This window comes from Myotis daubentonii, chromosome 18 (genome assembly GCF_963259705.1).
Source record: "Myotis daubentonii chromosome 18, mMyoDau2.1, whole genome shotgun sequence".
Classification (NCBI taxonomy): domain Eukaryota; kingdom Metazoa; phylum Chordata; class Mammalia; order Chiroptera; family Vespertilionidae; genus Myotis; species Myotis daubentonii.
Window position 1 is genome coordinate 30,012,547 of NC_081857.1, and position 25,711 is coordinate 30,038,257.

At 41.9% G+C, this 25,711-nt stretch overlaps 1 protein-coding gene across 4 annotated transcripts in view; it reads left to right on the plus strand.

Moving 5' to 3' along the window:
- Positions 1-24,742, plus strand: part of GATAD2B (GATA zinc finger domain containing 2B) — a 79,033-nt gene extending 54,291 nt beyond the window's left edge. For 2 of the 4 annotated variants that reach the window (XM_059673762.1, XM_059673761.1), the window contains 10 exons: positions 6,935-7,270; positions 13,095-13,224; positions 13,732-13,863; positions 14,364-14,495; positions 14,863-15,033; positions 15,728-16,043; positions 17,110-17,312; positions 18,397-18,507; positions 18,664-18,781; positions 21,041-24,742. In XM_059673762.1, the coding sequence (XP_059529745.1) occupies positions 6,936-7,270; positions 13,095-13,224; positions 13,732-13,863; positions 14,364-14,495; positions 14,863-15,033; positions 15,728-16,043; positions 17,110-17,312; positions 18,397-18,507; positions 18,664-18,781; positions 21,041-21,174 (1,782 nt within the window). In that variant the 5' untranslated portion in view covers position 6,935 and the 3' untranslated portion in view covers positions 21,175-24,742. Of the gene's footprint in view, positions 1-6,934; positions 7,271-13,094; positions 13,225-13,731; positions 13,864-14,363; positions 14,496-14,862; positions 15,034-15,727; positions 16,044-17,109; positions 17,313-18,396; positions 18,508-18,663; positions 18,782-21,040 lie in introns of those variants that run through there. The other 2 variants (XM_059673760.1, XM_059673763.1) reach the window with 2 other exon arrangements.
- Positions 24,743-25,711: the final 969 nt, after the last annotated feature.

The window sequence follows — 25,711 nt, forward strand, 5'->3', positions numbered from 1 at the left end:
GACTTTGAGCATTTTTCTCATATGTCTCTTGGCCATCTGTATGTCCACTTTGGAGAAGTGTCTATTTAGGTTCTTTGCCCATTTTTTAATTGGATTGTTTGTCTTCCTTTTGTTAAGTTGTATTAGTTCCTTATATATTTTGGATATTAACCTTTTATCAAATATATCATTGCCAAATATGTTCTCCCATACAGTGGGCTCCCTTTTCATTTCGTTGATGGTTTCTTTTGCTGTGCAGAGTTTTTTCTTTTGATGTAGTCCCATTTTTTTATTTTCTCCTTAATTTTCTTTGCCCTAGAAGGTGTATCCATAAACATATTGCTATGGAGATGTCTGAGATTTGCTGCCTATGGTTTCTTCTAGGATTTTTATGGTTTCACAACTTACATTTAAGTCCTTTACCCATTTTTAGTTTATTCTTGTGTATGGTGTAAGTCGGTGGTCTAGTTTCATTTTTTTGCATGTATCTGTTCAATTTTCCCAACGCCATTTATTGAAGAGACTGTCTTGATTCTATTGTATGCTCTTGCCTCCTTTGTCAAATATTAATGGAGCGTAATGGCTTGTGGCAATTTCTGGGGTCTCTGTTTTGTTCTATATGCCTGTTCTTGTGCCAGTATCAAGCTGTATTTATTATAGTGGCTTTGTAGTATAACTTGATATCTGATATTGTGATTCCTCCAACTTTGTTCTTAGATTACTGCGGATATTTGGGGTCTCTTTTGGTTCCATATAAATTTTTGGAGTATTCTAGATCTGTGAAATATGCTGTTGGTATTTTTTTTTTTTTTTAAGTTTGATAGACTATATCCCAAACTGCTAATACTGATTTTCTGGGGGTAGGTGACTTTCTACATTTCTTTCTTTCTTTCTTTAAATAAATAAATCTTTATTGTTGAAAGTATTGCATATCTTCCCCTTTTTCCCCTATTGACCCCTCCAGCCTGCCCCACCCCTGCTCCCCCCACCCCCTACTTCAGGTCTTCAGCTCCCTATTGTCTGTGTCCATGGGTTATGCATACCATAAATGCATACAAGGTCTTTGGTTGATTTCCTCCCACACACCCACCCACCCCGCCTCCCCTCTGAGGTTCCGCACTCTGTTCCATGCTTGCTGTTGGTATTTTAATAGACATTGCATTGAATCTGTGGTTGCTTTGAGTAGTATGGACATTTTAATTATGTTAATTTTACCAATCCATGAACACTTGTTTCTATCTTCCTCTCTTTTCAACGTCCTGTAGTTTTCCAAGTACAAGTCTTTTATCTCCTTTAGCCACTATGTATTTTAAGAACTTTTTCATCATCTTAGAGACTGTTTCCACAAATAATAACTCCTCACTCCCCTCCTCTCCAACTCTAGCCACTGTTCTATTTTCTCTCTCTGTGAATTTGCCTATTCTAGGTACCTCAAATAAGTGGAACCATAAAACATTTATCCTTTTATGTTCTTTATTTAGCATAATATTTCCAAGACTTATTCATGTTTCTTTGGATTTTGAGGCAGGCATGGCTGTGAGTATATAAAGTTGGGATTTACAGGTCAGTGAAGTCAAGAGTGGGCAAGGAGCCCTGGCTGGTGTGGCTTGGTTGGTTGAGCATTGTCCCGATGTTTCTCTCTCTCTCTTAAAAAAAAAGATCAATAAAAACATTAAGAAAAACAAACCAGTGGCTCGGCCAGCATGGCTCAGTGGCTAAGTGTCGACCTATGAACCAGGAGGTCACAGTTCAATTCCCAGTCAGGGCACATGCCTGGGTTGCGAGCTCAATCCCCAGTGTGGGGCATGCAGAAGGCAGCCGATCAGTGATTCTCATCATTGATGTTTCTCTCTCTCTCTTTCCCTCTCCTTTCCTCTGAAATAAATAAGAACATTAAAAAAAAAAAAAAGTGGGTAGGAATTAGGAACAACATGGATAGACCTTGAGGGTATTATGCTAAGTGAAACAGACGGAGAAAGACAAGTACTATATGATCTCACTCATATGTGAAATAATTAAAAATAAAACAGAAACAAACTCATGGATACAGACAACAGGTTTTTGGTTAACAGAAGAGAAGGGGTTGGGATGAGGTTGAAATTGCATGGGGACAAGTGAAAACTAGATATTTGGTGGTGAGCACACTGACATCTGTAACATGTCAAATTATTATACTAGACATCCAGTGCATTAAATTCATGCACTTGGGTGGGGGGGTTCCCTCAGCCCGGCCTGCGCCCTCTTGCAGTCTGGGAGCCCTTGGGAGATGTCTGACTGATGGCTTAGGCATACTCCACGTGGGGAGCGGGGCTAAGCCAGCAGTCAGACATCCTTAGTGCTGCTGCGTGGTCGTGAGAGGCTCCCACCACCGCTGCTGCACTTGCAGCTGTGAGCTCTGCTTCTGGTTGAGCAGTGCTGCACCTGGTGGTCAGTGCACGTCGTAGCAACTGGTTCTTCCACCGTTCAGTCTGTTTGCATATTAGCCTTTTATTATGGTACTAGAGGCCCGGTGCACGAAATTTGTGCACGGGGGGGGGGGCGTCCGCTCAGCCCAGCCTGTACCCTCTCCAATCTGGGACCCCTTAGAGGATGTCCGACTGCCGGTTTAGGGGATAGGGACATACCTCTCACAATCCTGACCGCTGGCTCCTAATTGTTCACCTGCCTGCCTGCCTGTTCGCCCCTAACTGCTCCCCGCCCCCTGCTGGCCTGATCGCCCCTCACTGCCTCTGCGTACAGCCTGATTGCCCCTAACTGCCATCCCCTGCCGGCCTGCCCGCCCCTAACTACCCCCTTCCTGCCAGCCTGGTCACCCCTAACTGCCCCCCCCCCCCTTGCCGGCCTGGTTGCCTCTTACTCTCTTACTGCCCCTCCCCCTGTCGGCCTGGTTGCCCCTAACTGCCCCCTCCCCCGCTGGCCTGGTCACACCCAACTGCCCCCCCCTACTGGCCTGGTCGCCCCTCATGTCCCCCCCCCCCCCAGCCGGGGCCTAGCCACCCCGCTTGTTCAGTCATTTGGTCGTCCCTCACTAACCCCCCAGCTGGCCTTGGTCGTAGGCAGCCATCTTGTGAGGGTGTGAGGATTAATTTGCATATTACCTCTTTATTATATAGCATGCTAGTATAGGACTAGTGGCCCAGTGCATGGATTCGTGCACATTGAAAGAAAATTAATTAGAAGAAGTATTTTAATATTGGTATTCTCCCTTTCTCTATAATAGAAGTGTCAACCAAATTCACAATCGACAATGACAGATCGAAACACGCGTGCGATTGGCGCCAGTGAGAGTTTTATATGTATTGCACATATGCGAGTCAACTTAGCCTTTTATATATATAGAATAAACTTGCTTAATTAGACGTGCTTTCTGATGTAGCTAAACTTTTTCCAGCCCAGTGAAGCACCCCAACTTCTCTTCCAGGTAATTGTCAGCAACACAGCAGTAATTATCAATACAAAGCAGATTATTATTGTAGATCATGCAGGGAGAACAAAGGGTAAAATATTTAACTACAGCAGTGTTTGACTATATTCTGCACAGTGAGAAAACCTGAAGTCATTTTCAAGGTCCATCATTTCTTCTTTTCAGTCAGGTCAAGTTTCTAAACTTTCTAAATCTCTGTTTTCTGGCTAATGAAAATAAAATAGGATTCTATCGAGTCTCCTGTCTACCTACTCCAGGATTTCTGTGAGGATCAAATGAGATGAGGCATGGGAAAATGCTTCACAAACATTTGGGTAAAGTGTAAAATGTTTGCACCAGGCTATAAAGCAAGTTGTGTTCCTGGGCTGAAGAAACTCCAAGGAGGCTAGTCACTAGGGAGAGGAAGCTGGGCGTTGCTATGTGACGTCATTACCTGGCATCCACAGCTACCGTTTCTGGGCTGGGCTGGGCTGGGCTGTGGGCTGCATTTTGTGCCGTGGGGTCTTGGCAGTGTTGGCTGCAATTTGATGGGTTGTTGCTCTGGGGTGGATGCGGGGCCCGTGTCCCACTTGGGGGAAGCCGAGTGTTGCTTTGTTGGCACCAGGACCGCGGTGCCGTTTCTTTGTAAATGGCCAGTGTGCGTCAAGGCAGCTCCTGCATTGAGCATCTACCCCTGGTGGTCAGTGTGCATCATAGCTACCGGTTGGGTGGACAATTAGCATATTAGCCTTTTATATATATAGATATCTGAAACTTAAACCAATGTTAACCTCTACTTTTTTGAAAGAGAGTGGGCAAGGAAAATTGTCAGGGTTTTCAAGCCATCTATTGGGAAAGATTACCTTAGACATTCAAATACCTGGTTCTGGTTTCTACCAACTTCAATGTATCTGTTTGTGTCCTTGGGACTTACTTGAACTGCTTTAACCTATTTGTATAACTGTCCATTGAAGAAGCCAGAATAATGGTGGCATCCCAACTCCATTCAGCTCTAGGTTATTAAGTTTTATCATATACGTTTGCTGCTCATTAATATAATTTATCTCAAAACTTAGAACACTGTGTGTATTAAATTTGTATATCTTGCTGTGTAGTTTTCTGAAATACTAGTACTTTTGTATAATTAGTTGAGTGACAGACTATTCCCACCCTCTACAACTCCTGTGTTGATCAAGTTATCCAAGACATTGTTACTGTGGAGTTAGGGCTTACTTTTTGATGTTCCATATAGCATTCAACTTTCCAGTCACTCTATCAGAGACTATATATTTCAGAGGTAAACCACTTTAGAAGTAACACATGTCAAAATAACAATGTTTGGGAACCTGTAGCTAATAATACCTCACCTCTAAAACTGTTAACAGAGGACTTAGAGAATATGGAGAAATTGGAACCCTTATGCACTGCTGGTGGTAATGCAAAATGGTGCAGCTACTTTGGAAAATGGTCTTTCAAAATGTTAAACAGAGAGTTAACAGAGGACCCAGCAATTCTGCTTCTAGGTATACACCCAGGAGAATTGAAAATGTATGTCCACACAAAAACTTGTACAAAAAAGTTCATAACAAAATTATTCATAATAGCAAAAAGGGGGGGAAACAAATGTCCATCAATTGATAAATGAATAAACAGGATATGATCTATTCATACAGTGGAATAGCATTCAGCTTTAAAAAGATGTCATGATATATGCTACAACATGAATGCACCTTTAAAAACACAATGCTATGTTAAAGAAGCAGTCACAAAATACCACATGTGATTTCATTCATTCATTCATTCATTCATTAAATCCTCTTTTTTCCCATTGATTTCTAGAAAGAGTGAAAGGAAGGAACCGGGGGAGAGAGAGAAACATTGATCTGAGAGAGACACATTGATTGGTTGCCTCCTGTACTTGCCCCAGCCATTGCCAGGCATTGAACCTGCAACCAAGGTACATGCCCATGAAGGGCAATTGAACCCCGTGACCCGTCAATCCATGGGCTGACGCTCTAACCGCTGAGCCAAATTGGCCAGGGCCACATATGATTTTATTTATATAAAAAGTTTAGAATAGGCAAATTGAGGGACAGAAAGTAAATTAGTGGGGAACAGAGATGGGAGCGTAGAGAAGGAGAATGACTGCTTAATGACTATGGGTTTTTTAGGGGGGAGATGGATAAAATGTTTTAAATATTGATTGAGTGATGGTTGCACAACTCTGTGAATATAATACTAAAACCCATTGAATTATACACTTTAAATTGGTGAATTGTATGATATGCAAATTATATCTCAATAAAGCTATTCTTTTAAAAAGAAAATTAAGAAACACTAAAAAAATTCAGAGCTCTGGGTTCTGACTTTTCTCTGGTCTCCAAAAGATCTGTTTTCTTTCATTGGAATTTTTTGTTGGTGGTGGTTACTCTTTTTCTTTGTTGTAACCAGAAAAGAATTGAATAGCTATTATTTTACTGTGCACTACAGGAAGGGAGATTCCTCAAGCACAATAATTTTTTTTTTTTTTTTTTTTTGCAAGAGCACCAATTAACATTAGTTTTTTTCAACCTACTACTTGAGTCTCTGAAGTTTTGTGCCTAATCTCATATCTTAGGTATGGAAGTCATAGCCCAAGGGTATAGAAATTAAATTTTGCTTAGCACCTTTTAAGTGCCCACTTTATATATGAAATTGAGACTTATGGAGGTAAAGTAACTTAATTTTTTTTATCTTCTAGAAATAAGTAGCATTTCAAATCTATGTTTCTATGACTCAAAATGTTTCTTTCCAGTGCCTCAATTATTTCCTACTAAGAAAACAACCCTAGATTTAAAGCTTTTGGAGAAATTCTTTATTTAGATTTCCAAGGTGTAAAAAATCAAAGTGGAAGGGAAAATTATAATTAGCTTGTCTTTAATAATTTTGCTGCATTAGTAGAGAAAATACTACCTCTTAGCAGCTTTAGCACCTGAGTCATTAAGCAAAGCCAAGTATTTTAAGATTTTGAATCTGTGTCTATAGCATTAAGGGCAAATAAAAATGGGCACCTCTAATCCTTGCTATATTCAGACAACTGAGGCTTCCTGTTAGATGCTCATTGTCTAATTCATCTTTCTCATATTTCTCCCTTTATAAGATAGACCAATTCAAGATAATGCATGTGTGACCTAAAGAACTTCCCATTCATAAAGAGTTTTCCAAGAGGCAAATTTGGCATGAGTGTTAAAGCATCTGACTAGGAGCATGCGTTCACAAAAAGCCAATCACAAAGGAATGTTTCTTTTTTGAGAGATGTAGGCTCTTCATAGACTATCCAGATGAGTGTAGTGTTTGGTTTCAGGTATCTCTACAGTAAGGACCTAATTGACTGGAGAGTATTTGTAGTTTCTTTAGTTTCTAGGAAGATACAGGGTAGGTTAGCTGAGTTAACTTTAAGCCTCCATGTATATGTTTATGATTCTTCTTAATACCTTTACCACCCCACCCTCTTTCCTTATGGACTATTTAAGGGACTTTATTCTGATCTCACTTGTATTTTTCTTGCCACAGGATGGATAGAATGACAGAAGATGCTCTTCGCCTGAATTTATTGAAACGGAGCTTGGACCCAGCAGATGAGCGAGATGATGTCCTGGCCAAGCGACTCAAAATGGAGGGGCATGAGGCCATGGAACGTCTGAAAATGTTGGCATTGCTCAAACGGAAGGATTTGGCAAATCTTGAGGTGTCTCATGAGTTACCCACCAAACAGGATGGCAGTGGTGTCAAGGGCTATGAAGAGAAACTCAATGGGAATCTCAGGCCTCATGGAGACAATAGGATTGCTGGAAGGCCCGGCAAAGAAAACATCAATGATGAGCCTGTGGATATGAGTGCTAGACGGAGGTATGGCTTGGTTCAGCTGTCTTTAGGGATAGGGTTTTCTCATAAAATAAGCCTATGAAAATGGAATGAATTCCAGCAAGAGGAGGGTGTTTTACATCCTAACATATCTTTTTTTTTTTTGCCCTGGCCGGTGTGGCTCCATTGGAGCATCTTCTTATGGACCAAAGGGTCTCAGGTTCAATTCCCAATCAGGGACATACCTAGGTTGCTGGTTAAATCTCTACTTGGGGCACTTGCAGGATCCATTTTTCTCTCTCCCACTCTCTTCCTCCCTCTCTAAAAACATATAAGTAAATAAAATAAAAACATTTTAAAAATTATTTTTTAAAAAGTCTCCGCCCCCCCCATGTGTTTTTATTGATTTTTAAAAAAATATATTTTATTGATTTTTTACAGAGAGGAGGGAAGAGGGATAGAGAGTTAGATACATCGATGAGAGAGAAACATCGATCAGCTGCCTCCTGCACACTCACTACACTGGGGATGTGCCCGCAACCAAGGTACATGCCCTTGACTGGAATCGAACCTGGGACCCTTCAGTCCGCAGGCCGACGCTCTATCCACTGAGCCAAACCAGTTCGGGCTTTATTGATTTTTTTATTTTTTAGAGTGGAAGGGAGAGGGGAAGAGAGAGAAACCTTGATTGATCAGCAACCTGGGCATCTGCCCTGACTGGAAATGAACAGATGATCTCTTGGTGCTTGGGATGGCACTCAACCAAATGAGCCACACTGGCCAGGCCTGAATGAAGACAGGGTCTGCCATATGGCTTGACCCTGAATTCCTCGCATTTCTAAATGAAACTAGGTACCTAGGTACCTAGGTGCCCGCAACCAAGGTACATGCCCTTAACCGGAATCGAACCTGGGACCTTTCAGTCCACAGGCCAATGTGCTATCCACTGAGCCAAACCGGTTACGGCTAAAATTTATTTTAAAAAAAGATGAAGTCATTTCTGGATAAAGGAGGCACTACAGTATTGATACCCCAATTAAAAGTGAATTAATACTTTTCTTCTAATCTGATGTCTAATTTAGGAGGAAAAAGCAGTCTTCATCCTAAGTGTTTTAGGATCTGTTTATTCTGGAGTCCCACCTTTTATTACATCAAAAAACATGGGTCCAACTTTTTTTGTGACAAATTACCTCCATGTGGTAATTCTCTACGTTCTTGTTTTATTTGTGCCACTTTTCCGAACATATGCATACACATTTGCTTGTACATGTACACTCATGTTGTGTTCTCTTTCTTTCACGCACACATAACAACACAAGCACACGTTTTTACAGGCTTTTTTTTCTGGTTTCTGTTAAGGTTGAGTACTTAAAACTGTGGAGCAAACACTGAGAAGAGGTATCTAGTACTGGCTGAGGGTAGAGGCTACCTTGACAGTGAATCACAGTATAGACAAACCCTAGTTTTAAGAACATTCAGTTTGTTAGGGTTCAGAAACAGCTGATAGGCATGAAAATTACTCTTCAGTGTTCAGTTGCCTTCCAGTTGACCTGACTTTGTCCTAGCACTGATCCGAAGCAGGATCTTTAAGCTGGACTGATGGAGAAAGAAGAAAGGAGGAATGGTTATAACCTCACCTGTATTTCTTTCTCTACATTTTAATGTTTACTAACTAGTATTATCCCAGGTCTATCTTTTTAAGAAACACCCAAGGAGGGAATATTATTCTTGGTATAGCATTAAAAACCCTTAGCACTCTGGCTGGTGTGCTCACTTGGTTAAGCATCATCCCATGCACCAAAAGGTCACTAGTTCGATTCCCGGTCAGGGCACATACCCAGGTTGTGGGTTCAATCCCCAGTCAGGGTAAGTGCAGGAGGCACCCAATCGATGTTTTTCTGCTCTCTCCCTTCCTCTCTCTGAAAAACCAAGAGAAACTTTTTAAAAAGCAACAACAAAAAACCTTAAGAAATTTCAGATAAATTTTCTAGTGGTCCTGGAAGAGAAAAAAATCCTTGGAAGCTATAGGTAGTGTCAGCAGAATATTATGAAAGTAGGTTAATCCTCAGATCCTTTGGGAAAAAAATAAAGTGAGTGAATGAGATCATGTACCTGAGCAATCCACTTGCCCCATAATCACTCTTACCCTTCTGGAGCTAGTGACTAATTATATTTCATTGGGGAGGAAGAAGAGAAAAAATGTTAGGCGGATTTCTCACATCTTAAATTGGAATTGAAAATGCATTTTTCTTAGAAACGTTACACATTTTGGTAAAATCTCATCAATGGTATTGGGATTATACAATATCACAGATAAATTCTATGTTAAAAACTCAGTTTATCCTAACAACCCTACCATTGCTTTTAATTTTATTTTAGAGGGATGATCTTTTGGAACTTGATCCTCTAGAAAATGGGGATATTTTTTAATGGTCTCCAAGGAAAAAGGCTTGAGTGAACCCTCTAAAACCCCATTCTACATGGAAAAGTGGGCCCTATTGGCCCATGTCTCTTCACCAGATATACTAACAGCTATTTCTACTTAGCCCCAAGGTTTCTGTAAGAACAAGTAAGATTAGCTCAGTTGTCATGGCTCAGTGGTTGAGCTTCAACCTATGAATCAGAAAGTCATGGTTCGATTCCCAGTCAGGGAACATGCCCGGGTTGCGGGCTCGACCCCCAGTGTGGGCAGTGCAGGAGGCAAGCAATTGATTCTCCCTCACCATTATGCTATCTCTCTCCCTCTCCCTTCCTCTCTGAAATCAAAAACATATATTTTTAAAAAATAATAAGATTTAAAGCAGAAAGAAAGATGTGCTCTTGGCATCATAGCTATATCATAATTGCCTAAGTATTTTTTTTTTAATCATTTGGGCAAGTTACATCTACTATGAAGTAAGGTATATATATGAAACCAGTACTACTAATATTTTGTAATGCTGGACAGACATGGCAGTTTTCTTTCTGTTTAGTTGTTTTTACTGTGGAATTAATGATTAGGTATTTTATAGCTTCTGGGTATCTCTCAGTCTGAGTCATAGATGATGTCAGCTGCAAGTCTAGCTTTTAATAATATTTCTGTAGCCAGTAGTGTTTCACACTTAGGAACATAAAATATTGTAAATCATATATATATGTTGGGGAAAGTAGCCATTTCTGTCCCTAGAAAGTTTAATAAATGAGGCCAGAATCCCAGGTCTCAAAAGTTAATTAAAAATTTGAGGAATGAAATTTGACTTGAGCTTTGTCTTACCTATTGTGGGTCTAGCTATTATGAGTCTGATTATTTCTGGGAATAAAATACCATTTAGGGTTGTTCTCAGGCATAACTTCTTGATAAATGCCACTCAATTGCAAAATCCCCATCCAGGAATGTCTCTGCTTGTGTTGTTGCTGGGGAATCCCTAGCAATAGGTAGGTGGCACTCATTTGAGCAAGGAAGAATTTCTTAACTTAGAAATATGTGGTGTGTGTATCCAGCAGGGACCAGAATGGAAAGAGCTTCAGACTGTTGATATAATAAACATTGGGGAATCAAGTAGAAGAAGTAGAAATTACCAGAGCTCAAAATTATTCAGCAATGTCAGTGTTAGAGATGGTGGGGAGATGAAAGAATATAAAAATGATAAAGTTGCCCAAAAAATGAATTCAACCCTAGCCGGTTTGACTCAGTGGATAGAGCATCAGCCTGGGGACTAAAAGGTCCCAGGTTTCGATTCCCGTCCAGGTAACATATCTCGGTTGCAGGCTCCTCCCCTACCTGGGCCCTGGTCAGGACTCATGCAGGAGGCAATTGATGTGTCTCTTTCATATTGCTATTTCTCTCCCTCTTCCCCCCTACCTTCCACTCTCTCTAAAAATCAATGAAAAAATATCCTCAGGTGAGGATTAACTAAAAAAAAAAATTAAAAAATTCAAACTTTATTTAGGCCTGACCATTACTCCAGGAATTTGGGGTTATGAAAGGTTCTTTTTTCCCCTCTAGTGGCTTCATTTTCTATAACTCCACAGTCTCAGCTTGCTATGTCTGTGACTAGTGATTACACAGGAGACTTGAATAGTTCCCAAAATAGTAATTCCTTTTTTTTTCAATGTATTTTTTATTGATTTGAGACAGAGAGAAACAGAAACATAGATTGATTGCCTCCTATATGCACCCCAACCGGATCCGCAACCAGGGTATATACCCTGACCAGGAACCAAACCCGCCACCTTAAGTGCTCCAACCAACTGAGCCACACTAACCAGGGCCCTAGATAGTCATTCTTGTTACTCTGTCTTCTTATTCTATTTCCTCAGCTAAATTTTAGTTGATTTTTATTATAACTTAGTTTACCCTGTAGAGAAATTGAATGCCTATCCCAACCATCCAGGGTGCGTAGTTTAAAAGGCACATGTTGTCAAGCCCTCAGAAATGGTAGAGAAGCTCTCAGGACTAAAGGTCTATGTGTATTAAGAGTTTGGGTTACATGTTTAAATAAGACCTAAGAACATATTGCTTAGATTTCTGTATTCCAAAATACAGTGAAGAACTCAAGGTCTTAAGTGGTAAATGATGAATGCTATTTTTCATCATCTTAGAGAAATAAGTAGGATTCTTTTTAATTACATATATATAATATTTTAATTATATAATTAGATATATATTTAAATATATTTTACTGATTTTTTTATAGAGAGGAAGGGAAAGGGAGAGGAATAGAGTGTTTGAAACATCGATGAGAGGAACATCGATCAGCTGCCTCCTGCACATCCCCCACTGGGGATGTGCCCGCAACCAAGGTACATGCCCTTGACTGGAATCAAACCTAGGACCCTTCAGTCCGCAGGCCGATGCTCTATCCACTGAACCAAACCGGTTAGGGATATATATATATTTATTAAAGAGGAAGGGAGAGGGAGGGAGAGATAGAAACATCAATGAAGAGAGAGAATCATTGATCAGCTGCCTCCGGCATGCCCCCCACTGGGGCTGGAGCCCAATACCTGGGCATGTGCCCTGATCAGGAATCGAACTGTGACCTTTTAGTTCTTAGGTTGATGCTCAACCACTGAGCCATGCTGGCCAGACACAAGTAGAATTCTGTCAAGGCAGCCCCACAAAGACCAAAACTAAAGTTGTTTAATAAATAAGCTCCAGGAGAACCATTGTGGAAGACAGATTTCAAATTCATTTCTAGACAGTTTCTTTCTGAAGAAAGATACTACGCAGAACTCTGGCAAGTAGATGCAAGTTCCATATATATTTACATCTGGAGTGTCAGTCCTCCAGAAGGCCATAGACATTATATTTGGCATTGTCCATTCCCTCAAGCCAATGAGAACAGTACCTTCTTTTGCCTTAACTCTTGACAAGGTAAGACTATCATGGAGTTGTGATAAAACCTCCTTTCTTGTAAATCCTCAGATGGCCAGGACCATATTACTGGTATAATGAGCTATCTCCTTAGCAACATATTAGCAACATATGTACCTGGGGTGGGCAACTAGGCTTTACTGCCTTAAACCCTTCTTCGCCTGTCAAACCAGCCATTTTCTTCTTGCTCCTACTAATGAACCCAAAGGGGAGAGAGGTATAGGGAGAACATTTAGAATTTTACTTTACTAAGTGTGATGAGAACACTCTTATTTCCATTTCTAAAGCCCATGACTTTGTCGCTGCATCCTCTGTGAGGAATTTAGACAGGAAAAGGACTTTTGATGAGGTTTCATCATCACTTTCATTTGAGTGTCTTCTTTATCCTATAATTTGAGTTCTCTGTCATCCTCTGGGTGAATTGGGACAGACCTAAGGTCCCTTGAAGTTTTAAAAACTTTTCGGTGAACTTTCATTGTTGGACATACCTTAATTTTTTTCTTTTCGTGTTAGTGAGCCAGACCGAGGAAGGCTAACTCCCTCCCCAGACATCATTGTTTTATCTGATAATGAGGCTTCCAGTCCCCGTTCCAGTTCCCGAATGGAAGAAAGACTCAAAGCAGCCAACCTAGAGATGTTTAAGGTAAAAAAAAAAAAAAGGACAAAAAAAAATGTTTTTCTTACTCCTCCTATTCTCTCTAATTCTGTAAGTATCCCAGTTCTGTTATTTTTATAGTTATTTGTTAGGTCAAAATACCCATTGATGACACTTTATAAATGACTAGAGGCCCGGTGCATGAGATTTATGCACTGGGGGTGGGAGGTGGGGTCCCTCAGCCTGGCCTGCGCCCTCTCGCAGTCCAGGACCCCTCAGGAGATGTCTGCCAGCAGTTGGGGGGGGGGGGGCACGGGATCGGGTAAGCCGGCAGTCAGACATCCCTTTCACAGCCCGGGATCCCTCACTCCTTACCACCGGGAGAGGCTCCTGCCACTGCCTCTGTGCTTGCCAGACCCCAAGAACACAAAGATAACAATCTCATCATCACTTCTGCTACTTGTGGAAGATGAAGGTTTCAGACCTAAAAGAAGGGATCATCTTGCAGGAAGGGACTCTGGGCTACCATAGTTGACAGTCTCCATGTTTCCTTAGGGGAAGGGCATTGAGGAACGGCAGCAGCTCATCAAGCAGCTGAGGGATGAGTTGCGATTGGAAGAAGCTCGACTAGTGCTGTTAAAGAAACTGAGACAGAGTCAGCTACAGAAAGAGAACGTGGTTCAGAAGGTAATGTGCCCTAGAAATAAGGGACTGGGGAAAGGGAGGGGAGGGGGGGCGGACTGGATTGAGAATGGGCTGCCCCAGGTAGGTTTTTTTATGTTAGGCCTTAATCAAAAAAAACTTTGATTCTTTATTCCACCCCCACCACCCCCCCCTTCATTTTCCCTCCTGGTCAGTGGGAGCTTCACACTGACAAGAATTTAAAGTTTAGAAGTGTATTGCCTAGCCATTGTGGCTCAATTTGTTGAGCATTTATCTATGAACCAGGAGGTCACGGTTCAATTCCCAGTCAAGGCACATGCCTGGGTTGTGGGCTCAATCCTCAGTAAGGTTGTGCAGGAGGTAGCTGATCGATGATTCTCATCATTGATGTTTCTATATCTCTCTCCCTCTCCCTTCCTCTCTGAAATCAATAAAAATTTAAAAAAAAAAAAAGTTTAGAAGTGTACCAAGTTTATACCTCTTCAGCCTTTTCCAGTTGTCTCATTTTCTATTCTCTTTCCCAGACTCCAATTGTACAGAATGCAGCATCTATTGTTCAGCCATCTCCTGCCCATGTTGGACAGCAGGGCCTATCCAAGCTTCCCTCCCGGCCTGGGGCCCAGGGGGTTGAACCTCAGAATTTAAGAACATTACAGGTATGTGACCCATAGTGGGATCTTAGTGTCAGAGGGCCATGAAATAGGTGTTATTACTACAGGCAATCCTGTTGGTCCTTTGTGGCCTGATGTAGTCTGCAGTAGGATGAATAACCCCCATCTTTCCACTCTAGTTTTTCTTCTCTAGAGAAGGTTTTCAGTTTAGCCCTTTTCCATATAGATTAGATAGCTTATACAAAAAAAAAAAAGGCCAGGGAATTTCTAGCGACTAATAAGGGTTTACAGTGATGGTATACTTATTCTATATTTCTACTCAGCTACGTATTATAAATAATGTTTTCCCTTTCACATTTTGTGGGGCATTTTATCACCTATGACTAGTTCTTTTCCTTTTCTTTCCTTTCAGGGTCATAGTGTCATTCGTTCAGCAACCAATACCACCCTCCCACACATGTTGATGTCTCAGCGTGTTATTGCACCAAACCCAGCCCAGCTACAGGGTCAGCGCGGCCCGCCTAAGCCTGGCCTCGTACGCACCACAACACCCAATATAAACCCCGCCATCAATTACCAACCGGTAAGAGAGAGCCCTATGTGGTAACACAGAAATCTTTTATTTGCTTTCCCTGTTGAAAGAATTGTAGGTTTTACGTTTTTGGACAGATAGAAATTAAGACAACAAGGATAATTTTGATGGAACTTGGACAACTATCCCCAAAAGTGGAAGCACTGAGGGAATTATATGAAAGTAGGGGTGGAAAAAAGAGATTATACCAGTAGAGCATAATGAGCTAACATTGTCTAGAACAGGGGTCCGCAAACTTTTTAAACAGGGGGCCAGTTCACTGTCCCTCAGATCGTTGGAGGGCCGGACTATAGTTTAAAAAAAAACTATGAACAAATTCCTATGCACACTGCACATATCTTATTTTGAAATAAAAAAACAAAACGGGAACAAATACAGTATTTGTATTTGCATGTGGCCCGCGGGCCGTAGTTTGAGGACCCCTGGTCTAGAAGATAGATAGAAGTCTCTAGGGAATATTTTTATTTTTCCCTTAGCAGTTTTAGCTCAGTCATTATTCTTCTTTCCTGTGTGCTGTAGTTTTTTTTTTTTTCCAAAGAAGAAATTGGACACCTCCTGCCTTTTTCTTAGTTTGGGGGAAGCTAGGTAGTCTAAACTAAGATCAAATAATGTTCTCTGCCACAAAAACAAGAATTGGTCCTTTCTCCCACATATCATCACTGACCCTGTACTAAATCTATTTCAGCAGTCAAGTTCTTCTGTTCCCTGTCAGCGCACAACATCCTCTGCCATCTATATGAATCTTGCCTCCCATATCCAGCCAGGGACCGTGAACAGAGTGTCCTCACCACTTCCTAGCCCCAGCGCCATGACTGATGCTGCCAACTCACAGGCTGCAGCCAAATTGGCTCTTCGTAAACAGCTGGAAAAGACACTCCTGGAGATTCCACCTCCTAAACCTCCTGCTCCCTTGCTTCACTTTCTGCCTAGTGCAGCTAACAGCGAGTTCATCTACATGGTAGGCTTGGAAGAAGTCGTACAAAGTGTTATCGACAGCCAAGGTAAGACTTTTTTTTTCTCTAGTCAGTCTTTATCTAAGCAAGAGGTTGCCAAGCCTGGTTGACATAAGCAGAGTATCACGGGATATTATGTAATATTAAATAACCTCTTCTTACTATATATATTGTGTATTTTTTGTCTCTTGTGTATTTTTGCAGTGTATTGTTTTAAATGGTGCCTAGCATAATTCATACATAATTTGATGACTAGAACACTTATTTAAGTTTTGGTGTTGAGTTGTACTTTTTTTTTTTTTTTTTAATTGATTTCAGAGAGGAAGGGAGAGGGAAAAAGAGATAGAAACATCAATAATGAGAGAGAATCATTGATCAGCCGCTTTTCTGCACATCCCCCCACTGGGAATTGAGCCCGAAACCAGGCATGTGCCATGACCCAGAATAAAACTGTGACCTCCTGGTTCATGGTCCACGCTCAACCACAGAGCCAGGTTGGCCAGGCTAGAACACTTACCTTTTAATGTCAGTGTTTATGGGGCATTGTGCTACGTTCTTATATTCAGTCCCTGTCATTAAGTTACTAAGCCTGAATTTCCAAACATACAAGTTTAAGGGAATACCTGACGGTAAAGTGTCTAAAGGGCTCAATATTGGCTAGAAATAGATCATAAAGTGAATCATTTAGACACTGATAACTAAAACTTATAAACACATGTGACAAAGATAAATGTAATCTGAGGTAAAGCAGTGCTAAGAAGCAAAAGTATTGGCTGAGTTAGCTGGAGTCCTTTGAATCTAAATTGGCACTTTTTGGAATGGTAATATAATAAGAAATCAGAAGACTCGGGTTCTTATGCCAGCTTTGTTATTTAGGAACTATGTTTCTTAAATTTTGTTTGCTCCTTTGTAAATGGGAATGGTACTATCTGAATTCACTAAAGTTATGCTGTTAAAATCAAAGGAAATAAAGTATTTTTATAGAGTATTATTTTTGTAGAGTCTCTTTCTTAATTCAGGAAAGTAAACTCCTGGAAAAAGATTCCTTTGATGAAGAGAAACGAGATAGAGAGGAAATGTGAAACCACTGATTATTCTTCTTGTTGGCATCTAGGCAAAAGCTGTGCCTCACTTCTGCGGGTCGAACCCTTTGTTTGTGCCCAGTGCCGCACAGATTTCACCCCTCACTGGAAGCAAGAGAAGAATGGTAAGATTCTATGTGAGCAATGTATGACCTCCAACCAGAAGAAGGCTCTAAAAGCTGAACACACCAACCGGCTGAAAAACGCTTTTGTTAAAGCCCTACAGCAGGAACAGGTAAGAATTCTGACTTCTCACCAGTGACTTGTCTAGGTTGGGTTGTCCCTAAAGATAATTACTTCTAATTTAGAGGAGCTATCTATGTGATCCTCACAGTCCTGGTGATTTGGTTTCTGGATTGAAGTTCCTAGAACCTGGAGGCCGTGGTTCCCTTTTTTCCTACTTAACCATTCTCCTTCCCATTTCCATTTGATTATTTCTGATTGGATAAGAGCACAGTGAGTGATATATAATGACTGAGGTTAAGGGAAAGGGACAGAAAGCTTGAGACTCTTGCCTTTCCCTAATATCACTAAAGAAATTTATTCTCAACTTTGTTTCCTCCTCAAACAAATGGATTTTAATGGAAGGGATTTGTATTTGTATTGGAAATCTCTTTGAGAGAAGTAATTATCTGCAGTCCACATTTGACAAAGAAATGACAATGGAAAGGGTAGATATAAAGTAGTCCAGTGAAGACTAGTGGGGCTAGAGTGTGTGAATACCACCTATAGTATTAACCCTTTGAGTGCCAACCAATATCCTAGGAACTATGCTAAAATTGCCAAGGCATTTTTGCTGATTTTCCTTAGGTGCCATCTGTCAATAAAGAGTGAAGTACTAGCATTTAATAGTGACACTGCAGGAGGAGCGGGATAGCGCTCCCGGCACTCTAGGGGTTAATATAATGAATCTATCTTGAAGAGGGGAGGGATATGTTGGGAAACTCTGATTCTTTTCGTCTGTCACATTTTCCACCCATCAGACCCTTTGGGTAACATCATGAATCTTCTGGAAAATGGTAGACAGGAGTCAAAAATAAAACCTCAGTAACTCTTCAGTTTTAATTATATAGGTCAGCTCATCACCACTACCCAGCCAGCTTCTGAAAGCCAGCTTTCCAGGAGAGAGGGGCCCCTTAATCAGTGAAGCATGTAGGCTACTTGTACCCTGATATCTTAGTGCACTGTACCCCACCAAACTCTATGGCCTTTTTTATATCCCTTCAACTAGCTGGCAGCAATAGAGATAAGACTTCTAGGTTTTCTGGTTAGGAAATTGGGTGCTGTCCTGCCCAATTTGACCTGATGACTCCCAACAGGAAATTGAACAGCGATTACAGCAGCAGGCAGCCCTCTCCCCCACTACGGCTCCAGCTGTGTCCAGTGTCAGTAAACAAGAGACCATAATGAGACATCATACACTTCGGCAGGTGAGGAATTATCTCAGGGTTTGTCAGCTATTTATCCCAACTGTTTTTTCCTTCTGCGGGAAGTCATACTACAATCTTGCACTTTCATGTTCTTACTCCCCCACTTAAACTTTCCATATGGCAAAGTTGTGATGAACTGTCTCCTCATCGTTGCAGGCTCCACAGCCCCAAAGCAGCCTCCAGCGTGGCATACCCACATCTGCCCGTTCCATGCTTTCCAACTTTGCACAGGCACCCCAGCTGTCTGTGCCAGGGGGCCTCCTTGGTATGCCAGGTAAGAAGGGTTGATCTGAGAACTTTTCTCAGGGATTAACTAGTTAGTACACAATTCTATAGCAGCCCCTTCAGGTAAATTGTCCTTCTTTTGTTTTCTGCTCTTTCTTTAGGTCCTATTCCCTTCCCTTTTTTTTTATATGACAAATTTTTTAAAGTTTCATTACTGAAAGCATCACATATGCTCCCTTTTTTCCTCCATTGACCCCCTCCACCCTAGGCCTTCACCATCCTATTGTCTATATCCATGGGTTAGGCATATATGCATACAAGGTCTTTGGTTGATTATCTCCCATCCACCCAACCTTCCCCACCTTTCCTCAGAGATTTTGCACTCTGTTCCATGCTTCCATGTTTCTGGATCCACTCCGTTCTTCAGTTTATCATGCTAATTAAATTTCTACATATGAGTGAGGTCATGTGATACTTGACTTTCTCTGACTGACTTATTTCACTTAGCATCATGATACTCTCCAGGTCCCTCCATGCTGTCTCAAAGGGTAAGAGATTTTTCTTTTTTAGTGCTGCATAGTATTCCACTGTACCACAGCTTTTTTATCTACTCGTCTACTGATGGGTACTTGGACTGTTTCCAGATCTTAGCTATTGTGAAATGTGCTCCTATGAACATAGGGGTGCATACATTCTTTCTGATTGGTGTTTTGGATTTCTTAGGATATATTCCTAGAAGTGGGATCACTGGGTTAAATGGCAGTTCCATATTTAAATTTTTGAGGGAACTCCATACTGTTTTCCATAATGGCCGCACCAGTCTGCATTCCCACCAGCATTGTACTACTAGGGTTCTCTTTTCTCCACATCCTCCCCAGCACTTGTCATTTGTTGATGGTAGCCATTCTGACAGGTGTGAGTAACACCTCATTGTCATTTTAATTTGCATCTCTGATGATCAGTGACTTTGAGCATTTTTCATATGTCACTTAGCCACCTGTATGTCCACTTTGGAGAAGTGTCTTTTTAGGTCCTTTGCCCATTTTTTAATTGGATTGTTTCTCTTTCTTTTAAGTTGTATTAGTTCCTTATATATTTTGGATATTAACCCTTATCAGATGTGTCACTGCCAAATATGTTCTCCCAAACAGTGGGCTCCCTTTTCATTTTGTTGGTTTCTTTTGCTATAGTCCCATTTTTTTTATTTTCTCCTTAGTTTGCTTTGCCCTAGAACAGTGATGGCGAACCTTTTGAGCTTGGCGTGTCAGCATTTTGAAAAACCCTAACTTAACTCTGGTGCTGTGTCACATATAGAAATTCTTTGATATTTGTAACCATAGTAAAACAAAGACTTACATTTTTGATATTTTATATATTTAAATGCCATTTAACAAAAATCAACCAAAAAAATGAGTTCGCGTGTCACCTCTGACATGCGTGTCATAGGTTCGCCATCACTGCCCTAGAAGATGTATCCATAAACATATTGCTATGGAGATGTCTGAGATTTGCTGCCTGTGGTTTCTTCTAGGATTTTTATGGTTTCACAACTTACATTTAAGTCCTTTACCCATTTTTAGTTTATTCCTGTGTATGGTGTAAGTTGGTGGTCTAGTTTCATTTTTTTGCATGTATCTGTTCAATTTTCCCAACGCCATTTATTGAAGAGACTGTCTTGACTCTATTGTATGCTCTTGCCTCCTTTGTCAAATATTAATGGAGCGTAATGGCTTGTGGCAATTTCTGGGGTCTGTTCTGTTCCATTGATCTATATGCCTTATACGGCAAATGTTTGCTAAATTTATATTACATGCTAAGCACAGTGTACTAGGGTTTTGGTGGTGAAACTGACAAAGTCCCTGCCATTAGAAATTTAATGTCTAATTTGCCCCCTTGGTGGGCATGTGGTTATTGATGTCTTTTGGCTAGAACTGCAGAACCAACTGTCCTAATCCTGTTGGATCCATGGTTGCCTTTCCATGGTCAGCAGCCCCAAAACCAAAGCAGATTCAGTGATTTCATCTCTTTGTCTTGGTTATTTTCTTCTCACCACTGTTTTCTTTGACTCGCCTATATCATCAAGACATCATGTTTATTATTCTTGAAGGATTGAAGTTTCAGGAAGACCTCTTTCCCTAAAGCTTAGAGCAAAGGGATAGTTGCTACTGAAACAAAGTTAACTGAGTCTGGACAGAAGTAGGCAGCTTCTAATATCTTCTCCCATCTCCAGCTCTGCAGCCCTAAGTAGCAGAAGAAGGTGTCATTTCCTTTTTAATACCTGCCCTCCACTTTTGTCTCCTGGGTCTAGGTGTCAACATTGCATACTTGAACACTGGCATCGGAGGACACAAAGCCCCCAGTTTGGCAGACCGACAGCGGGAATACCTTTTAGACATGATCCCTCCCCGGTCTATATCGCAATCCATTAGTGGACAGAAATAACGCCTGTTCCACTTGTACTGCCCCAACCTTGAATCCTTTACCCCTCTCCTCTCCCTTCGGCCCTAACTTCCGTCGCATGCAGTGCCTGTACTGGTGCCTACCATACACGGAAAACAAAACAGAAGACAAAAAATAGAAATCAGCAAGAAAACACAAGCCCCGCCCCACCACCTCCCCTTTATTTCATACTGCTGCGATCTGTTCTTCTGCCGCTCTGTCTTCTCTCTTCAGTTTTCTTATAACAGTGAGGTGAACATTCACCTCTGGTAGAGGTGAGAATGAGGTCCTGGGGAGAAATTTAAGCCCTCTGACGTGTGTTTCTAAAGTTTGTTTTTATGCTATAATGATAATTACTATTTTTAATGATGTTGTGTGTCCTCCCTTTGTTCAGTGGACGGTTAAACCTTTTTTATTTCCCCAATATTTTTTTCTCTCTTTTTTTTGTCCTCCCTCCCCCCCTTTTTTTTTTTTTTTTTAAATAAACACAAATGACATTCAGTTAAATAGTAGGCGCATTGCAGTAGGGTCCCAGCTGCCAGGTAGAGCATGACCAGGAGTATTAGGGCAGAGTTCTTATGCACTTAACCAGGGGAGATGGTGGCATCAACCAAGGAGAAACAGCACATCCACTGTGGAGTCTCTGGATTGGACAGTTCAGGAGGCAGTGTTAGTATTTAAGTTGGGCTCTAAGCATGAGGGGGAAGAGCCTGGAGGGAGAAGCTTTAAAACTTAACCATCCTACAGTTGACTCGGAGAAGGGGGAGAAAGGAGCATGATGATGAGCATAATGTTGAGCCAAGGAAGACTGAGACCAGGTCCTAGCCATCTGGATGCTGGGGGAATAAGATTGGTCTCCTGAGCCTAGTGGAGTCGTGGAAGTCTATTCCAGGCCAACCAGCCCAAAATAATAATTTCATCTTATTTTCTTATAAAAATTTTTCCTATCCCCCACTTTTTTTATCCTAGTAACCACAGCCCCATTTGTACTATAGAGGAATGGCTGTTCCCAGCCTGAGTTTATTGGGTGACCTAGAGTTGGGATGGGCATGAAATGATAAAGGGAGGAAATAGAGGAAGGAAGAAGGGCTTTCTCTCCTGACAGTTGAGGTTCACATTTGTCTGTCTTCACCCTCTGAGTGCCAGGGGGTGAGGGTGAGAGCACCTGATCAAGTTGGAGTCTTGCCCTGACCCTGCTGCACTGACTGCAGAGCCAACTGCTCAGAACCAGACCACTCATGTCCAAACCAGCTTTAGGCCTCTGCTAGAAAATTAATTGTTGCCACCCCCCCCCCCGAATTCTATTCATTGTGCCCCACCCCCTTCCTTAAGTGCTACTAATGTAGAAAATGAATTTAATTGTGCAATGTTGCTGTTCTGGGGATTGGGGAGATTAGTATCCCATTTACTTATACGGTGGGGACCCGGCTGTTTTTGAGGTAAGAGAAGTCCCATAAAAGCGGGGTTTCTGCTCTCACAGTGTACACCCACCTGCCTCTCCAGCTCTAAAAGCTACCACAGTGCTGGAAAGGGATACTCTCAGCAGAGAGGTGTGAAGAGTTGTTTAACATTTTGCCCTTGAAAGCCACCTGGGGAAGTTCCCCCGCTTTTATTTTTTAAAATTAAATAATTTTTTTAAAATAAGAAGGCACTTTTAAAATTAACACACACACAAACTGCACATCTTCCCTATAAAGTTTGGGGATGGGATGGGAGAAGGAGCTAGAATTAGGCTCAGTTCTCCCCACTCTGGCCTCTATTCCCCATACTCCAGAGCCACTGTGGGTGATTATACTGGCCCTACAAGGCCTTCCTGGCTTTTTTCTTTCCTCCCTCCCCCCAAATTCATTGAGCACTTAATAAAGGAGCAGAGCTACAGCCTATGTCTGTGCTCCCCCAGTGGTGAAATGATCTGGAAGCTAGACACTAGTTACAGGTAGTGATGGGATTGTTTCAAGTATTTTTCTGGGGAATGTGTTACCCCGACTGTAAGTGGTGGGAGGGGGGTGTTAATGGAACTGGGTGTGGTATTATTTTAAAATTATATATATATATATATATATAAAGATATATTCTTACATCTCTTCTTTGCCCTCTGTGCTTTGAAAGCACTGGATAAATCGTTTGGTTTTGCTTTTCTGTCTTCCATGAAATTGGAAGCTTTTTTAAAAAAAATATTTTCCCTACAAGTCATCTTGCCTTGTGGCATGTCTGTCTAGCCCTTCCCCCTCCTCCCATGATGAAGTGCCATTTCTGTTATGTCTCCCCTCCCCCAGCTCAGAGGTGCTCAGAGGTACGAGGTGCCCAAGTTTGTCAGTTGAGATTAAAAATAAGAAACAGAGAATGTGCAATATCGTTTGGCTGGGGTCTGTCCCTGCCCTGAACTGAGCCCCTTCCCTGGGAGCCAGGCCACCTTTGGATGGTGTTTGGAAGTAAGATGTGTAGAGAAAGGGGGATGATGGGGAAGGAAAACCTATAGTTGAGTGCCTGCCAAGGTGCTGAGGCAATGGGAGAGAGGGTGGAGTCTTTCCTGTTTTTATCCCCTCAGGGTCAGTTACATAGAGGCTGCTTATTCACTAGTAAAGCTCCATGACCCTTTGCTCAATCGCTGAGGTTTGATTTCTTACCCTCTCTTCTCATTTTCATATCCTTCCCAGGGATTAGTGATGGGGGTGAGGATTCCCTAAATCATGGTAAAGTACTAGCCTTCCACCTCCCTCCTTCCCTCCCTCCCCCGTCTTCCTCATTTCTCTACTTTTTCATCACTGATTGCCTTGAGTCCCTCCAAGCCTATTGTTGCTGTTCATCCGCAGGCCTTGGGCCCCCTAGACACTAAGCTAAAGATAGGAGGAAAGACCCTCTATTCAGAGTTACCCTTTACCCCTGGAGCTCTGAGGCTCAGGGTAATATAGTGAGGATCCCACTAGTTCTGCCTGGCTTTCTCCATCCCCAAAGCCTCTAAAAGTCATAGGTTATTGATGGTGGCTTACTCCCTAGAAGCCGGAAACGGGTGGATGAGTGGTAAGGCTTGGGTAAAGCTGAGGGACTGAGGTCCTTATTTGTCTCTCTTTTATTTTTCTTTTCTTTTTTTTTTCTTTTTTCTTTTTTCACTTGACCACAGCATCTGGACTTCCTTCATCCCTGGAATAAGTATTTTTTCCACATTTTTGTATGTATGTATGGTAGACATATTTTTTTTAAAACAGAGATGTGTTCCTGCTTTGGTTATCTTTCCTTTCCCCTTTAAAAATAATTAGCTATAGAACTGCTTTGTAAAGATGCTTCTTGATATTTTACTTTTGTTCCTTTCCCCCCTCCACTCCCTTTTCTCCCCATTCCTCCAGAAGGCATAACCCTTCTCTCCACCCCACCCCCACCCCAGTCCTAGGCTCCCTTCCCCTCCAACAAGACCTTCATTAGCTTATGATATTTGCTGCCGAGATGTTATAACAAGGACTCATTCGTGTATATAAGCTATTTCTTGATTCATTTAAAAGGAATTGTACATTGTGTAGAAAAAAAAAAAAGCTGAAAAAGAGAAAAAAAAGCCCTAGCCATGGATATTGTGAAACCGTGTTATGTCATTTTGTAATGTGCCCGTTTGTGTATGATCCGTGCAAAAGGGTTTCTGGGGAAGGGGAGGAGGGAGGGAGGCAGGGCTGGGGAGGTGGTCGGAGAGGGGGCCAGGCCCAGCACACTGACTGGCAGCTGCTCCCACCCTGTCCCTCCTCAGAGAAGCCCCTCCCCCACCACCCACCCCGCATTTGTGCCTTGCCTCCCCACCCTGGAGCATTCCCTCCGGGTCACCAGCACTGCCTCGGCAGAGCCCACTCCCTACCCTAACCTGCCCGCCCTCTCTGCCCCCCAGCATTAGGGTGATACTGTGGGGAAGTGCTGGGGTTGGAAGGTAGCTGAGGAATGGGGCAGTTCCTGGGGGCATTGAAACCAAGTATTATGAATTGTAATTGTATTTGCACTGTTTTTTTCCCCCCTCTTACTGCATCAGCATATATACAATATACCTATATAACAAAATTTAGTGTCAAGCTTTCTTATGCAAGGGATTTCCCCTACCTCCCCCCCCCCCCCAAAAAAAAGAATCTAGTTTCATGGGCCTTTGATGGGGGGAGATTGCCAGGGGACGATAGAAAGGACTTTAACAAGTCATCCTAAGAAAGTCTCACCTAGGGAAAGCCCTATCCATCTTTGTAAATTGGGGTGAGGCTGGGCTTCTATGAAAGCTAAGGCTCCTAGTCCAGACTTGAGAGTAAAGAGAACCACAACACAAAGTGGGGTGTGGTGGTGGCACAGTCTGAAGACCTGGGGTCTAGTCCCAAATTTTCCTACTAACTTGTTATGGTAGAATTAATTTTCTGGGTCTCAGTTTTCTTGTTTGTGAAATTACAGTGGAAATCATCTTGCCACCAAGTTAATGCTATGCTTCCTTCTCCAGCCTGCGAACAGCTTGAGGTGAGGAGAATGTTGGGCTGAAAACCAGGGAGAAAATCAGAGTAACTATGCTAAAGTGGTTATATGTGTG